This window comes from Eurosta solidaginis, chromosome 1, assembly GCF_040869045.1.
Source record: "Eurosta solidaginis isolate ZX-2024a chromosome 1, ASM4086904v1, whole genome shotgun sequence".
NCBI lineage: Eukaryota > Metazoa > Arthropoda > Insecta > Diptera > Tephritidae > Eurosta > Eurosta solidaginis.
In genome coordinates, this window is record NC_090319.1 from 299,938,627 (window position 1) to 299,956,893 (window position 18,267).

The 18,267-nt window shown below is 37.8% G+C and overlaps 2 protein-coding genes across 2 annotated transcripts; one reads left to right on the forward strand and one right to left on the reverse strand.

The window, feature by feature from the left end:
• The first annotated feature begins 11,505 nt into the window (after positions 1-11,505).
• Positions 11,506-13,004, forward strand: aay (phosphoserine phosphatase). The gene has a single exon (XM_067761225.1). It carries the CDS (start codon positions 11,887-11,889, stop codon positions 12,742-12,744), a length of 858 nt encoding a protein of 285 aa, XP_067617326.1. The 5' UTR covers positions 11,506-11,886; the 3' UTR covers positions 12,745-13,004.
• Positions 13,005-16,752: 3,748 nt separating this feature from the next.
• Positions 16,753-17,532, reverse strand: TfIIA-S (Transcription-factor-IIA-S). Its single transcript, XM_067771744.1, has 2 exons — positions 17,329-17,532; positions 16,753-17,242 (listed from the first exon to the last, which is right to left on the reverse strand). The coding sequence occupies exons 1-2, from the start codon at positions 17,398-17,400 to the stop codon at positions 16,988-16,990; spliced, it is 327 nt and encodes a 108-aa protein (XP_067627845.1). The 5' UTR covers positions 17,401-17,532; the 3' UTR covers positions 16,753-16,987.
• Positions 17,533-18,267: the final 735 nt, after the last annotated feature.

An 18,267-nucleotide genomic window follows, 5' to 3' on the forward strand; every position in this document is an offset into this window, starting at 1 on the left:
TGGAGGTCAAAGCGCGAACTATACCTTTTACAAAACTGTTTAAAGTTTGGATAGTGATGGGAGAATGAAGTTGGATAACAACGTGATAACTATCTGGTTTAAGAATAATTCCAGCATGATGCTGGATATCAGCTCTGGAACTGGATAGATTTCTCTAAGGCTGGAGAAATTTTTTTCCATGTTTGTTGGGTAAACGAAATCCAACTGTTTCCGCATCTACAAATTATCTAGATAACAAAAAAAAAAACAGTGTTGCTGTACAAATAGCCATAGTGTACAAGTACAAGTGTGTTGACTTATCTGTCAAGCATTCTGACAGGCACTCGCTGGATTCGGAATGACAGCGAATTCAAAATGGATACCATTACCGAATGCTCCGAATGATTGAAAAATTGAAAAAGTCGAGACGATTGGTAGACAAAAATGTTGTCGTTGAGACCAAAAATGCGACTCTAGACCTGAGATTTCCATCAGGTGAGCGAGGCTGTTTGTAGTTTTGACGTTTATCGCTTAGTGAACACACTTGGTATAGGTACACTATGCAAATAGCCTACCCCAAACGCGGCCTTAAACTTTGACTGAAGAACTGCTCAGTAGTTTAACTGGAGTTTAAATTTGACTAGAGTTTAAATAAACTTAGTTTAAGCTTAGCTTAACCAACTACTGAAAAACCCGGCTTCACCCCCCGGGACCACCATCAGCCGATCATTGCTCGTTTTTTAACGACCGTGATCACGACACGATGACGATCGAACAGAGTTTGCCAAAAATAAATTATTGCATACAAATAACTGATAATACAATTTTACTATGGCAACTCTGATAAAATGCAACCGCGCACTGGTTTTATATATACATATTATAGTATAGAGAAATGTTAGTTTATTTATTCACGCAAATGCTAAATAACATAAGAATATTCGTAGTAAAAAATATAAAAGTTGTATTGCCCCTCTTCATTTACCTTCATTTTAAATTAAATTCACTCCGATAAGTCTTTTCGACACAATTCCTCCCCTTCAAAAAACCCGAGTACTCTATAAATAATGTAAGGATTACTCCTTTGGGAGTATAGGACTGCTCCAAATCTAATCTGTATTCATACAAAAAATGTGCTCCAATTAACATTGCGATGTCCTAGGAGAGGAGTAGGTGATCCCACTCTCGCTTTGTTTGTGAGTATCCATAGAGTACATACGTGAGAGTACTTTCCAAAGTACTTTCACTGTAGTACTCCATGGCGCACCCACAGAGGCTCATATGCCAAAGTACTAAAGAGGAATTGTGTCGGAAAGAATTATCGAAGTGAATTTAATTTAAAACAAGTAAGGAAGGTTAAGTTCGGGTGTAACCGAACATTACATACTCAGTTGAGAGCTATGGTGACAACATAAGGGAAAATAACCATGTAGGAAAATGAACCGAGGGAAACCCTGGAATGTGTTTGTATGACATGTGTATCAAATGAAAGGCATTAAAGAGTATTTTATGAGGGAGTGGGCCATAGTTCTATAGGTGGACGCCATTTAGGGATATAGCCATAAAGGTGGATCAGGTTGACTCTAGAATGCGTTTGTGCGATATGGGTATCAAATGAAAGGTGTTAATGAGTATTTTAAAAGGGAGTAACCCTTAGTTCCATAGGTGGACGCCGTTTCGAGATATCGCCATAAAGGTGGACCAGGGGTGACCCTAGAATTTGTTTGTACAATATGGGTATCAAAAGAAAGGTGTTAATGAGTATTTTAAAAGGGAGTGATGCTTAGTTCCACAGGTGGGCGCCGTTTCGAGATATCGCCATAAAGGTGGACCAGGTGTGACCCTAGAATTTGTTTGTACGATATGGGTATCAAATTAAAGGTATTAATGAGGGTTTTAAAAGAGAGTGGTGGTAGTTGTATAAGTGGTCGCCTTTTCGAGATATCGCCATAAAGGTGGACCAGGGGTGACTCTAGAATGCGTTTGTACGATATGGGTATCAAATGAAAGGTGTTAATGGGTATTTTAAAAGGGAGTAATCCTTAGTTCCACAGGTAGACGCCGTTTCGAGATATCGCCACAAAGGTGGACCAGGGGTGACCCTAGAATTTGTTTGTACAATATGGGTATCAAAAGAAAGGTGTTAATGAGTATTTTAAAAGCGAGTGATGCTTAGTTCCACAGGTGGACGCCGTTTCGAGATATCGCCATAAAGGTGGACCAGGTGTGACCCTAGAATTTGTTTGTACGATATGGGTATCAAATTAAAGGTATTAAGGAGGGTTTTAAAAGGGAGTGGTGGTAGTTGTATAGGTGGTCGCCTTTTCGAGATATCGCCATAAAGGTGGACCAGGGGTGACTCTAGAATGAGTTTGTACGATATGGGTATCAAATGAAAGGTGTTAATGGGTATTTTAAAAAGGAGTAATCCTTAGTTCCACAGGTAGACGCCGTTTCGAGATATCGCCACAAAGGTGGACCAGGTGTGACCCTAGAATTTGTTTGTACAATATTGGTATTAAAAGAAAGGTGTTAATGAGTATTTTAAAAGGGAGTGATGCTTAGTTCCACTGGTGGACGCCGTTTCGAGATATCGCCATAAAGGTGGACCAGGTGTGACCCTAGAATGCGTTTGTACAATATGGGTATCAAACGAAAGATGTTAATGAGTATTTTAAAAGGGAGTAATCCTTAGTTCCATAGGTGGACGCCGTTTCGAGATATCGCCATAAAGGTGGACCAGGGGTGACCCTAGAATTTGTTTGTACAATATGGGTATCAAAAGAAAGGTGTTAATGAGTATTTTAAAAGGGAGTGATGCTTAGTTCCAGAGGTGGACACCGTTTCGAGATATCGCCATAAAGGTGGACCAGGTGTGACCTTAGAATTTGTTTGTACGATATGGGTATCAAATTAAAGGTATTAATGAGGGTTTTAAAAGGGAGAGGTGGTAGTTGTATAGGTGGTCGCCTTTTCGAGATATCGCCATAAAGGTGGACCAGGGGTGACTCTAGAATGCGTTTGTACGATATGGGTATCAAATGAAAGGTGTTAATGAGTATTTTAAAAGGGAGTTATCCTTAGTTCCATAGGTGGAAGCAGTTTCGAGATATCGCCATAAAGGTGGACCAGGGGTGACCCTAGAATTTGTTTGTACAATATGGGTATCAAAAGAAAGGTGTTAATGAGTATTTTAAAAGGGAGTAATCCTTAGTTCCATAGGTGGACGCCGTTTCGAGATATCGCCACAAAGGTGGACCAGGGGTGACCCTAGAATTTGTTTGTACAATATGGGCATCAAACGAATGGTGTTAATGAGTATTTTAAAAGGGAGTGGGCCTTAGTTCTATAGGTGGACGCCGTTTCGAAATATCGCCATAAAGGTGGACCAGGGGTGACTCTAGAATGTGTTTGTACGATATGGGTATCAAATTAAAGGTATTAATGAGGGTTTTAAAAGGGAGTGGTGGTTGTTGTATAGGTGGTCGCCTTTTCGAGATATCACCATAAAGGTGGACCAGGGGTGACTCTAGAATGCCTTTGTACGATATGGGTATCAAATGAAAGGTGTTAAAGAGTATTTTATGAGTGAGTGGGCCATAGTTCTATAGGTGGACGCCATTTAGGGATATAGCCATAAAGGTGGATCAGGGTTGACTCTAGAATGCGTTTGTACGATATGGGTATCAAATGAAAGGTGTTAATGAGTATTTTAAAAGGAAGTAATCCTTAGTTCCATAGGTGGACGCCGTTTCGAGATACCGCCATAAAGGTGGACCAGGGGTGACCCTAGAATTTGTTTGTACAATATGGGTATCAAAAGAAAGGTGTTAATGAGTATTTTAAAAGGGAGTAATCCTTAGTTCCATAGGTGGACGCCGTTTCGAGATATCGCCATAAAGGTGGACCAGGGGTGACCCTAGTATTTGTTTGTACAATATGGGTATCAAAAGAAAGGTGTTAATGAGTATTTTAAAAGGGAGTGGGCCTTAGTTCTATAGGTGGACGCCGTTTCGAAATATCGCCATAAAGGTGGACCAGGGTGACTCTAGAATGTGTTTGTACGATATGGGTATCAAATTAAAGGTATTAATGAGAGTTTTAAAAGGGAGTGGTGGTAGTTGTATATGTGAAGGCGTTTTCCAGATCGCGACCAAAATGTGGACCAGGGTGACACAGAACATCATCTGTTGGATACCGCTAATTTATTTATATATGTAATACCTGCCAAGATTTTAAGGGTTTTTTATTTCGCCCTGCGGAACTTTTTCATTTTCTTCTACTTAATATGGTAGGTGTCACAACCATTTTATAAAGTTTTTTCTAAAGTTATATTTCGTGTCAATAAACCAATCCAATTACCTCACCATGTTTCATCCCTTTTTTCGGATTTGGTATAGAATTATGGCATTTTTTTCATTTTTCCTAATTTTCGATATCGAAAAAGTGGGCGTGGTCATTGTCGGATTTCGTTAATTTTTCATACCAAAATAAAGTGAGTTCAAGTAAGTATGTGAACTAAGTTCATTAAAGATATGTCGATTTTTGCTCAAGTTATCGTGTTAACGGTCATGCGGAAGGACAGACGAAAGACTGTATAAAAACTGGGCGTGGCATAAACCGATTTCGTCCGTTTTCACAGAAAACAGTTAACATCATAAAATCTATGCCCCTACCAAATTTCAAAAAGATTGGTTAATTTTTGTTCGACTTATGGCGTTAAAAGTATCCTAGACAAATTAAATGAAAAAGGGCGGAGCCGCGCCCATTTTGAAATTTTCTTTTATTTTTGTATTTTGTTGCACCATGTCATTATTGGAGTTGAATCTTGATATAATTTACTTATATACTGTAAAGATATTAAATTTTTTGTTAAAATTTTACTTTAAAAAAATTTTTTTTTTAAAGTGGGCGTGGTCCTCTGATTTTGCTAATTTTTATTAGGCGTACATATAGTAATAGGAGTAACGTCCGTGCCAAATTTCATCATGATATCTTCAACGACTGACAAATTACAGCTTGCAAAATTTTAAATTACCTTCTTTTAAAAGTGGGCGGTGCCACGCCCATTGTCCAAAATTTTACTAATTTTCTATTCTGCGTCATAAATTCAACTCATCTACCAAGTTTCGTCGCTTTATCTGTCTTTGGTAATGAATTATCGCACTTTTTCGGTTTTACGAAATTTTCGATATCGAAAAAATGGGCGTGGTTATAGTCCGATATTGTTCATTTTAAATATTGATCTGAGATGAGTGCTCAGGAACCTACATACCAAATTTCATCAAGTTACCTCAAAATTTACTCGAGTTATGGTGTTAACGGCCATGCGGAAGGACAGACGGACGACTGTGTATAAAAACTGGGCGTGGCATCAACCGATTTCGCCCGTTTTCACAGAAAACAGTTAACATCATAAAATCTATGCCCCTACCAAATTTCAAAAAGATTGGTTAATTTTTGTTCGACTTATGGCGTTAAAAGTATCCTAGACAAATTAAATGAAAAAGGGCGGAGCCACGCCCATTTTGAAATTTTCTTTTATTTTTGTATTTTGTTGCACCATGTCATTACTGGAGATGAATGTTGACATAATTTACTTATATACTGTAAAGATATTAAATTTTTTGTTAAAATTTTACTTTAAAAAAAAATTTTTTTTAAAAGTTTGCGTGGTCCTTCTCCGATTTTGCAAATTTTTATTAGGCGTACATATAGTAATAGGAGTAACGTCCGTGCCAAATTTCATCATGATATCTTCAACGACTGACAAATTACAGCTTGCAAAAGTTATAAATTACCTTCTTTTAAAAGTGGGCGGTGCTACGCCCATTGTCCAAAATTTTACTAATTTTCTATTCTGCATCATAAATTCAACTCATCTACCAAGTTTCGTCGCTTTATCTGTCTTTGGTAATGAATTATCGCACTTTTTCGGTTTTACGAAATTTTCGATATCGAAAAAGTGGGCGTGGTTATAGTCCGATATCGTTCATTTTAAATAGCGATCTGAGATGAGTGCTCAGGAACCTACGTACCAAATTTCATCAAGTTACCTCAAAATTTACTCAAGTTATCGTGTTAACGGACGGACGGACGGACATGGCTCAATCAAATTTTTTTTCGATCCTGATTATTTTGATATATGGAAGTCTATATCTATCTCGATTCCTTTATATATGTACAACCAACCGTTATCCAATCAAACTTAATATACTCTGTGAGCTCTGCTCAACTGAGTATAATGAAAGTAAATGAAGAGGGGCAATACAACTTTTATATTTTATACTACGAATATTCTTATGTTATTTAGCATTTGCGTGAATAAAGAAACTAATATTTCTCTATACATACTTTAGTATGTATACATAAAACCAGTGCGCTGTTGCATTTTATCAGAGTTGCCAAAGTAAAATTTTATTATTAGTTATTTGCATGCAATATTTTACTTTTGGCAACTCTGTTCGATCGTCATTGTGTCGTGATCACTGTCGTTAAAAAACGAGCAATGATCGGCTGATGGTGGTACGCAAACGCATTGCAAAGGAGTATTGTTAGAGTACTCCAACATGAAGAAAATGGAACACGTAATCCAACAATTTTTGCAGGGTCTTTAGTACTTTGGCATATGATCCTCTGTGGGTGCTCCATGGAGTACTACAGTGAAAGTAGTTTGGAAAGTACTCTCACGTATGTACTCTATGGAATACCACAAACAAAGCGAGAGTGGGATCACCTACTCCTCTCCTAGGACATCGCAATGTTAATTGGAGCACATTTTTTGTATGAATACAGCTAAGTTTTAGAATACTCCTATACTCCCAAAGGAGTATTCCATGGTACAATAACCAGGTAAAAGCATCAGAGTTACATTTTACATGTTTTTTCATTCGGAGGTGGTCATAAAATGTCAAACTTTGTTTATGTTTACATTTTTTGTTTATTTACTTTTGATGCGAAAATTTATTAGGTAATTCTTTACTTTAGCTCACAACTACTAAAACTCGTCCAAAAATATCGGGAGAGGTGTCAAAAAACTCGCTTTGGACCCAGGACCACGAATCCGAAAACGGAAATTGAAAATTTTATTTCTTTCCAGATATATTTACAAAGTTGAAAATTTCCATGTGGCTGTTGTAATTTTGATGATGTTGGGTACCCACAAAAAAAACTGTGAGTAAAAGTGTTTTGCGTGGATATAGATTTGGTCTCCCATGGTAATTTTTTATAAGCGCGGCCGAAGCCCGCCAACGCAGAAAGGTGTTCTGCGCAAAATTACTACGGATCCCACCCCGGTTTCGGAGGTACCCGCGGGTCTTTTTTTGGTTTTTCGTTAATATGTTTTAAACGAATTAAAATTTTTATTTTCCGCCTTCGGATTATTAATACTGATGTCAAGACGCGTCTCTGGTAGCGTATTAGCAGTCGACCCCTCAACTAGACTATTATCTGCGCAAAAATACTATGGATTCCACCCCCGGTTTCGGAGCGCTCCGGTGCCATTTTTCAGTTTTTTGGGAATATTTTTTTGACAGAAATAAAATTTTTAATTTTCGCTTTCGGATTCGTCGTCCTGAGTCCAAAACGCATTTTTTTGACACCTCCCGATATTTTTGCACGAAGAGGAAAAATTTGGAAAAAGCTTGTGGCGTTAGCTTCCCTAAAATGGCTTAACTTTTTCGCTCCATTTTCAGGCCTGTGACCTTATTGTGGGAGCTCAGAGAGTAAATTTGATGCCCAACTCCACTCCATCGCTATATTTACTGTCTTTGATGTAAATATTGTTTCCCGAATGTTGTAAAACAAAAAATATAATATAATTTTATGTATGACTTAGCAGTGCTAATCAAGAGTTTGCAAAAAACGGAAGTTGTCTCATCGTCCCCAACGGTCATTCCTACAGTTATCTACCAAAATATCAGGCAATCTTTCGCCGCTACAACGTGAAGGAAGGACGAAGGATAAATAATAAAGTCCCTTCTACATGTTCGCTATTTTTTAAGTGACACCGTTGGAGCGAAAGGTCAATACTTCGCACGGAACAGCTGCAGCACACAAACGGATATGAATGATGTACCACGAATAAGCCGTGAAACCCAGGCGCAGTAACCTCCCCTAGTTTCAGGGCCACCATTAGTTTACAAAGAGCGAAAATATACTATACAAGTATACGCAAAACGGCCTTTTTCATCAAAGAGAAAAAAAAAAGCTAAACAATTATACCTACGAAAAGCGGCCCCTATCAGGGCCACAAACAGTTTGCGAAGAGAAAATATCGCTAGACAATTATGTTTTACATGCTATAGATTTACTTTTGGATTATTTATATCATCCATATGATGACAAGAAAAAAACTGGAGTATAACCGATACTGGAGTTGAAAACGGAAATATTCCAAGCCGAACTTTTACCGTAGCAGGTACCTACCGATACCAGATCCAACCTAAAGCCGAAATTGCTACAAAAGCCTCCTGGCTAGAGCCAGAAGGAAAACCCGGAACCGTAATCAAAGTCAGTACTACAACCGAACTAGTATCCAATACAACCGTGCTTTTTTTAATTAAAAAGATTACATCTAAAGACATGGAGTACATATTCTTCAAAGAAATCTGCACCCCAAATACCGACACGACGAGTTTCCAACGTTAAACGTTATTATGTATTATCTTCGATATTTATTAGGTTACTAAATTACTTAATTTTTACTTTACAAAATACATGAAATTTTAAAATAAATCAGTACTTATTCATGAACATACTATTTCAGCATTTTATATAAAATCTCATCCCAAATTTTCAGCATCTCTTGGAGACAGTAACGTTAGCACTCATACATACATGTATTGAAAATAAGGTCCACTACAAAAAACATTTAGCAATAGCATTTCCCAATATAATTTTAATACTACAAAATAACGACCTTAGGCAGATAAAGTAGGAACAATATAATTCCAAAAAAGTTGTATCTCACTTTACATTAAACTGCTTTGGAATATAAATACATACACTAAAAGATGCATACAATACAAAGCGGTCCCTTATTTATATATCGTAAACAAAATTAATGTTGCGACCATTGGATATTTTTCAAATCAATTGGTTCTAGCACCATCTCCCATAATGGAGACATTTCACGTATAGGTTCGACATGTTTGATGCAGGTATCGGTAATATAATGAACCTCTTCAATGGTGGTAAAACAATCAATACCAAATCTATAAAAAATTTAACAATAAATTACTTTCAAATTAACTAAACAATACAGTACGGTAAACTCGTATACCTTATTGAACTATGTGCCAAGTCCTCATCAGTTCCAATCGCACGTAGGTTCCAGTGATGAAGAAGTACATGCTGAGGCACTAGACAACGCCACATCTTTTAAGGTCATAAGTAATGATAAATTTAATAAACCACTATACCTTTGCTCTAGATCACCATTACATATATCATGTGATAATCTTGAAGTGATGCGATCATATAAACGTTTCGACAGAAAATCTATAAATTTCTTATCATATTCCATTCCTTTGAGTGCAAGATAACATGCAGCACCAAATGCAATAACAATAATCCGAAGGCGGAAAAGAAAAATTTTAGCTCGTTCAAAAGATATTCCCAAAAAATTGAAAAATTACCCCGGAGTGCTTCGAGAGCGGGGTGGGATCCATAGTATTTTTGCGCTGGCGGCATTCGGCCGCGCATATAAACAATTAATCTGGGTGGGTCCAACACCGGTTTGGAGACCAAAACTATATCTGCGCAAAACACTCATGTCCACAATTTTTTTTGTGGGTACAATATCATCAACATTACAACGCGCACATAAAAATTTTCAATTGAAAATTTTCAACTTCTTTTGCAAATATCTCTTGTCCAACACAAAATATTTTACCTCCGCCTTCTGATTATTGTTGTCAAGGTCAATGCGCGTCTTTTAACACCTCTCTCGACATTTATGGACGCATATTATCAGTGTCATGCTGTCGTATAGAATTACCAAGAGTTGATGCGCTGGAAACGTTGAAGAAGTGATTCAGCTGCTATATGTAAATAAATAATAACATTAAATTAAATATACAAATTTACAAATGTATGTACATATGTATTTATTTGAAAATTTGTTCCTAGCCCAACTATTTTGACAAATTATTTAACAGTGCTAGTCATGAATAGCATGAGCTATAAAAATTGAACATTTATAATAATAATAAATTAGATTAATCAAATTAAATTAAATATAACGGACAATAGTGAAATATTTATGTATGTAAATGTAAATCTTAAAACTAAAGAAAAGTAGTTAATAAATATTAAAAGACAGCAGTAGTGATGATAAGCTTTGGCTGGTTATAGATTGAATAGTATTTAACAAATAAAGAAAGAAGACACAGAGAAAGGAAAATGACTTAGAAATGAACATTTTAACAACAACAATTTGAGATCCAGTTTAAGAGTCGTTAAAAAATGACGTTAGCTCTTTTCTGAAGTGCAGAGCATTACTTAAGAGTCGAAGACTAGTAGGTAGCGAGTTCCAAAGACGTATTGCAGTAACAAAGAATTGGCGCTCAGAGGTTAGCGAGCGGTATCTGATGTGCTTAAGAAGAAGCACCGATCTTGATTATTGCAGAAAAATAAGCTTACGATATAGATAGGTTCCTTCGTGTGTATCAATTTATGGAGGAAGGACAGTGTTTTGACTTTTAAAAGATTTTCGAAAGAAATGTTTAGCAACCTTTCAGCATGTTGAGATACGTGGTCAAATCTTTTCAACCCATAAATATATCATTTAAAAATCAGCTAATTACCTTTATTTTCCATTTAAAATGCCTTTTTCCTCCAGCTTCATCAGCAAACCAACTTTTTTCTTTTTTTGTTTTGGCTTTGTTGACGAAAATTACATTTGACATTTTTCTTTTTTTTTTTTTTTATTTATCACTTTTGACAGAAGAAACTGAAAGAACGATTGACAGTTCATGTACAATCGGCAACAACAAAATACACGGGAGGGTTGCATTTTCGCTAGTGCTTCTACCTGGTAATTGTACCATGTTACCTCCGTCTTGTAGGGTTGTTATAAGGTTACCGATAAAGCACCAATGTCTCCAGCTTAAGCTGTGATGAGCAGCAAAATTTTATGTTATCGAACAAAGTGGCAAAGTTAAACTTTAGCCACCGGGCCATACACATCGCCGCTGTTTTTCATTTAACTCAAACGGCGAAAGGCTAAGCAGCGACATCTATTTTTGAAAAAGTAGGTATATTAAAGCCCGCGTTGCCAACCTAAAAAGAAGCAATTAACAAATTATCTGGCTCACAAATTGAACCAGACTTCTATCTGGATTTATCTGCCTCAAATCGTTGTTGTTGCATTTGGATGCAAAATTATTTATCTGGCTCAGGATTTTGCCACCGGATAATACATCGATATTGCCACACAACAAAGCTATCGATACTCGCGGTATTATCTTCCCTCCGTTTCCATCTCTATTGGAAATCTGTTTTGTTTTATTTTTGGAAGATTTGCACTTAGTAAGCTATTAAAGAATTGAAAAAACGTTGAGTTTAGTTTTACTTGCTTGCATGGTATTCCACCATTATCACTTCCTGCTAAAATTCTAAAATTTTCATCTATAATCGGTGATTTTTGTACAAAAAATTTACGCGAAAGAAAAAAAGAAATCATTTACGTCGCTTGATTTCAATATTACGTGAAAATTGATAATCTGCTTAATGCAACGTCAGAAAGATATACGAGAGCTTGTATTAATTACGTCACTCGAAGTTATCAAACAGTGAGAGAATAACAACTCAACAAGTGCATCATAAACGGCATTGGGTAAACAAAATCACCAGATATAAGTGTTTCTTTTATAATACGCGTTAAAAACGGGCAATTAATAAACAATGAATCGCATGACAATGGGATCAGTCCGCGTAGCTAGAAGCGGTAACCTATTAAATGACACATTCAAAGGCACGACTCAATCTACTTCAGCAGCAACCAATACAAACCTTCCATACGCTGATAACGATCAGGCAAAAACATCAATAAATAGAACCTTAACAACAACAATTACCAACAGCGAAATGCTAAAATCAAGTAAAAAGCCCGAATGCGCCGCAAATATTGTTAAGCAATCTGATATAATTTGTTTTGATGTTGATTCAACTGTCATATGCGAGGAGGGTATCGATGAGCTGGCAGATTTTTGCGGCAAGGGCTCGGAAGTTGCACGTGTCACAAAAGAAGCTATGGGTGGTACGATGACATTCCAAGATGCATTAAATATCAGACTTAACATAATTAAACCAAGTCAAAAGCAAATAATAGATTTTCTCTCACAGCGTCCATGTACGCTTACCAAAAATATACGTGCCTTCGTAAATAAATTAAAGTCTGAAGGAAAAAATATTTACCTAATCTCTGGTGGTTTTCATTGCCTTATTGACCCTATAGCTGATGAGCTAGGCATACCGAGAGACCATATATTTGCAAACAAATTAATGTTTTATTTCAATGGGGATTATGCAAGTTTTGATACAACACAGCCTACCTCAAGAAGTGGAGGTAAAGCGGAAGCCGTCTCGATTATTAAACGTCTTAACTCCAATGCAATTATAACCATGATTGGTGATGGTGCTACAGATTTAGAGGCTTCACCTCCTGCTAATAATGTTATTGGTTTTGGTGGCAACGTTTTGCGTGCTGAGGTTCACCAGCGATCGCAGTATTATATTATGGATTTCGCTCAACTTTTGTGATATCATGCATTAATAAAAAAGAAAAATATCTATATGTATGTATGTACGATATTAAATTATATTACATAGCATTTACACTACGTGCTTCCATAAGTGCTTTGTAATGTTGTACCAATATTTAAGTATAGTAAAATTTTTATAAATGTAATCATACACATGAATTAGTATGTCATAAGTAGATAAATAATCTATGTAAACCATTTAACACAAAAGATGGTAAACATGTATGAATATGATAATGTATATAACTAGGGTGAAAACATGGTTGTATAACATTTTAATTATCCATAGTTGCATGTCTTGCACCACCTGCAAGTGATCGGTCGCACCTATTAAGTGGGGCGAAGCACTGCTACAACAACCACAACATAATACAAATTTTAAACGAATCAATTTTCTTACAGGAAATCTGGGGAAGGAACAGGATATGTAATTTTCAAAATCGTTCCGTTCAGGTTTATCTGTAGTTTGCAAAAGGACGGTCCAAAGCTTTTTAGTAGAAAGTTGTCTGCTCCCAGAAATGATCATTATTGTTATGTTGAACAGTGCCAACAAAAGAAAAATCTAGCTTAATTCGATCTGGATACTGTAAGAGGTTAAACACCTATCTATCCAGAACCAACCCTGACATACATAATGTATGTCCTGCTTGCAACGTGTCTCAAAATGACACCAACCATCTTTTCAACTGCAATGTGTAACCAATGCCTCTGGTCCTCCCTTGTTGAAACTGCAAGTTTCCATGGATTCCCGTTAGATGATATTGTTGACAATTTGTGAGTGGTCGCACCTGTTGGATGGAGCAAAGCACTGCTACAACAACAACAACGACAGCTGATTTGCAAGTCCCCTGCTGAAACAGCAAGCGGCCAATTTAGTGTAATCCCCATCTAATTTATCGCAGCCGTAAAAAATAATCGGAGCACTCCATTGTTATTATTTTAACCGCCAAATACAGACCACTTATGTATGTTGCAAATACGAATGTATCAAACAAATATTTAGCCTGCGAGGCTCTAGCGACCTGAAGTTCCTCAGCAACTAGGAGTGGGGGAAGTTATCGTCTAGTAGGTTTAATATGGTCATGTTAATCATTCCCGGGATGGTCGGACCATCGATAACACTCCTAAACCTTTCCCGCCTCTATGGACATTTTGGTGCATTCCGGCATCCTAGGATTTTTGGTTATTCTTCCTTTTGCAGCGATATAGACGCTCCCCTAAGGTTTAGGGAAAGTCATCGATGGTGATGGTCATTTGCGGAATTTTTATCCAGTAAGGCTGTTACACTTCCAGGATTCGCCTCGCGTAGGTGAGGTTAACAGGTTTGGAGACCCCTTGAAGGGGCTGCGCTACACAACCCCTTGAAATCCTGGGGTTTTTGCTGAAGGTTTTCCGATGAAGTACTACGACAACAACAACAGTTTTGACAAATATGAAGAGCCCTTAACAGTGCAGTCGACGAGTGGGCGTATGCTTGTTGAAAGGCTGTAATCGGTTGGATTTAAGTAGGTATGTACACCCCATAGAAACACTATATGTATGTACGTCTGTATATTATTATAGATAAAGCAATATAAAGCGATAATGAATACAAAAAAAACAAATCCACGTGTACCAATTCTTTTCACTAGCAATAACTAGACTAGGTGTATGTACGTAGGTCCGTATATCTAAGCGTGTAGTAATATGTGTGAGCGGGAGCGCAGCTAAATCGTTCTCGAGTTCTTTCGCGTCTGCATACATAGACAGGGTGGTTGTAGACGGGAAAATGATGAAGGGCCTAGGAAATCGGGCCCGAGGCTGCCGAGCTATTACCAGCTTTGTGGGCTGTTGTCGTTGTACCGATAAGAACACCGCCGAACAGGGCCGAAGGGTTAAAAGAAAATATACTGTTTTGACTATGACTTTGCGCGTATACATTTTGACATTAATATATTCTAATCGGTTTTGCTTGCTCTGTCGTCTTGTTCCTATCATTTATGGCTACGCCCATGTTGTTGTTAAGGTTACCTCCGAAGGCTTTGGGGAGTGTTATCGATGTGATGGCCCTTTGCTGGATACGCTCCGGTAACACAGCACCATTAAGTTGCTAGACCGACCACCTCGGGAACGATTTATGTGGCCACATTAAACCTTCAGGCCATCCCTTCCTCCCCACCCCAAGTTCCATGAAGAGCTTGGTATCCCCAGATTCCCGTCTCATGAGGTTGACCATTGGGTTTGGAGAAGCTATATATTGCGCTGGCAACCTGAAGGGTTGCGCTACACAGGACCTTGAATCTGGTATTTTAGTCGCCTCTTACCACAGGCATACCTACTGCGGGTATATTCTGACCCCTAAGCCGTTGGGGGTTACGCCCAAGTGTTATTCGTACGTACGTACATATGTACATACATACTTCTTTAGGCTAATGATAATTTTAGACCAATTGTTTGCGTTCAATAGATAAGATTGTCCAGACGAAAACAAAATGAATTTGTAAGTTGTGGATTAACGCCTGCATCTACTCATGTGAGCAGTTGACTGCATTTCTGCTATTGAGTACTTACAAAGTGCTCCTCTGTAATGCAGAAATGAACCATTTCATGACATATATTACGAATTTTTCGATTACGGAACTCAGAATATTCCCGCCGAAGGCATCCATGTGGTAAGAGGCGAATAATATACACAGACTCAAAGTTTCGAGGGGTAAAAAGAATTATTCTCGTATTGTTGTAGCTTTCTGTCGGGCTAGTACCTATTGGTACTAGTACCGGAGCGTACCAGAAAGAAAGATCTAGCCCAGAACAACCTATCCGATGCAACCATCCCTTGCACGAGACACTGACAAGAGTATAACCGTCCTAAAAAGATTCTTTTCCGGCAGACGCAGCAAAACCATTTCTCAGGACCGGGGTCAGGAGACGGACCCGGATTGGATTCGATACCTTCCCGGAGCAAGAGAATATGGAGCAGTCCCGCTGCACGGAGCTGCTGGGAGGATGGCAATTTGTGGGAGGGACACAACAAATTAAATGGGGTTACACTGAAATGACAGTCCTTGGTCGGGAAAAATCCCGAGTCGCTCCGGTACATAGAACCGACTGCCTTGGGAAGATATAGATTCTGTAACAGGTTAAACTCTTACCTATCCAGAATCAACTCCGAGATACAAAATGTATTCCCTGCTTGCAATGTGTCCCCACATGACACCAACCATCTCTTTAATTGTAATGTGGAGCCAACGCCTCTAACACCCTCACATTATGGTCCACCCCTGTTGAAACAGCAAGTTTCCTTGGACTCCCGTTTGAGGATATAAATGACAATTTGTGATCGGTCGCACCTGTTGGATGGGGCGAAGCACTGCCACCACAACAGCAACAGCAAAGAACTTTCTACATCCGTAACTCTCCCTTAAACTTTCGGATAATGTTTGTGCGCTGTAGTCGCAAATAAAACCACATCTGCGCCCGCTGCTTCTGCATTTCTGCTAGTTAACTTGTGCTCTCAGAAAGCAGGTGTGAGAACAGAGTTGCTAAAGAATTTGCAGCCTGTCCCAATTGCTACAATCGACGTCAAGATTTGGATGAAAAGACGACGTACTTTCTGTCATCAAAGAAGGAATACATGAATTCGCTACTTGGCAAACCTGTGAAGGACTACGTGTATAGTAGAAACAGCATAAGGACCGACCTGCTATGGTATGGCTGGTGGTATACACACTTTCGACGCCGGCGGATGGGAACATGAAGGCAATGCCTGTCGAAGGAGGCGACTTAACAAACTCAAAAGCTTGGCCAAAAAAAATATTGTTCTTCGGCAGTTGGCCTGGTACTGGTTTCATATCCAGCAAAGGACTATTCTTAACATCTTTTGAAACTAGCTAGTTTTTATGACAGCAATGTTCAAGCGCTGTGAAAAGGAATCCTTTGACAGTTTGGTTGGCGCTACTGCTAATTGGTGACAATGACACATCGTGAATCGAATAAACTAGAAAAGTTCGAGTTACAACAGGAGAAGTATTGTGTATTTGTAATTAATAATTTATTATAATAGTATGTATTGGTTTTGTTTTTTTTGTATCAGCGTACATCAATTTACTAATATACAAAATTTATTATTCCTCTCCCATTATTACCAAAAGTCTGATAATTACTATATCTAGTTCAGCATTTCCATTTAAACAAATTTTTAGAACTGTATTTCACCTACTGTTACACCCTGCTTTGTGGACTTGAAAGTGGTTAATTTCAGATTATCCATTAAATTCGCCACTCTTGCCGTCACAGGCTACTATTTTTACTTTATCCACTTTGGCAAATTCGTGCACTTCCCTAAACTCCACCTCGTTTAGCATAAGCGTCCACACATTGTCGCAGAACCGGTACGTATTCAATTTGTTGGCCTTGAAGGTAACTCGAGCTTTGACACGCTGATTAAGCGCTGTATTGATGCATTTATCAAATTGTAAGAGTACTTTAAAAGCCAATGTTGGTGTAATGTGTCCATACTATAGATTAAGATATATAAAAAAATTGATATAAAAAAGAAATTTTACTCAATCCTTTGTAGAGCTGGCTCAAAGGATTTCCATACCTGAATAAGTTCGTCAAGACTCTCTTGCAAAGTATTTCCGAGTGTCGTGTTTCTGTATAGTTGATAAGTCATTATTATCGAACTAAGCTAACTCTTTTAAACGTTTTAATATATTGACTTTTCTACTGTGGAAAATTTTCAATTATTTTCACAATATGGTCAATGAACTAAAAATGCAATACAAACGTCAAATTTTGACAGGTTTTATCCGCCATCTGTCGAGAAAAGTCGACAGAGTTGTCATCAAATGTTTGACGTATTTTTTGTATGCGATGGTTAGAGCTGGAAACAGTACATCGATGTTTATGAAACATCGATGTTTTCCCCATTAATATCGATGTTAACATAGATGTTTTGCTCATGATGGAATTATAGAAGGTGGCGCATTGCGCATGTAAACAATATTTTATGGACAATTTTTACGTGATTTTCCTTTAGCTCTTGGTTTTTCTCTCTTTCTTTCATTCGCTGAAGCAGTCAAGTGTGACGTAGATGAGCAGAACGAAGCAATTTTGAACTCGTGAATGCACAATCTTCTGTGTTTGATTGGGTGTTTTGCTAGATGATACATCGGATAAAAAATCGAGAAACATCGACATCGTCCATTCCAAACTATTTATAGAGAAAAAAAAAACGCGCGTGCAATGTTTGGAGAAAAAAGAATTATTCCTTGCCTTGCTCACACGATTATTGGGGTTAAAAGAAGGTCAAATCAAAAAATTGATACTCGATGTTCGCACACGTTGGAACTAGTGCTTTTACAAGTACTGCGGTTCATTGAATTGGCGCCCATTGTAGGAGCACTACTTTTGACTTGACCCCTAGCCCCCGCAATGACTCAAGTCTTCAAATAGACTGCCTCAAAGAAATTATAGAATTACTTTGTCCATTTGAAAAATTAACAACGAAGTTTCTGGAGACAGCTACGTTATGGCGAGC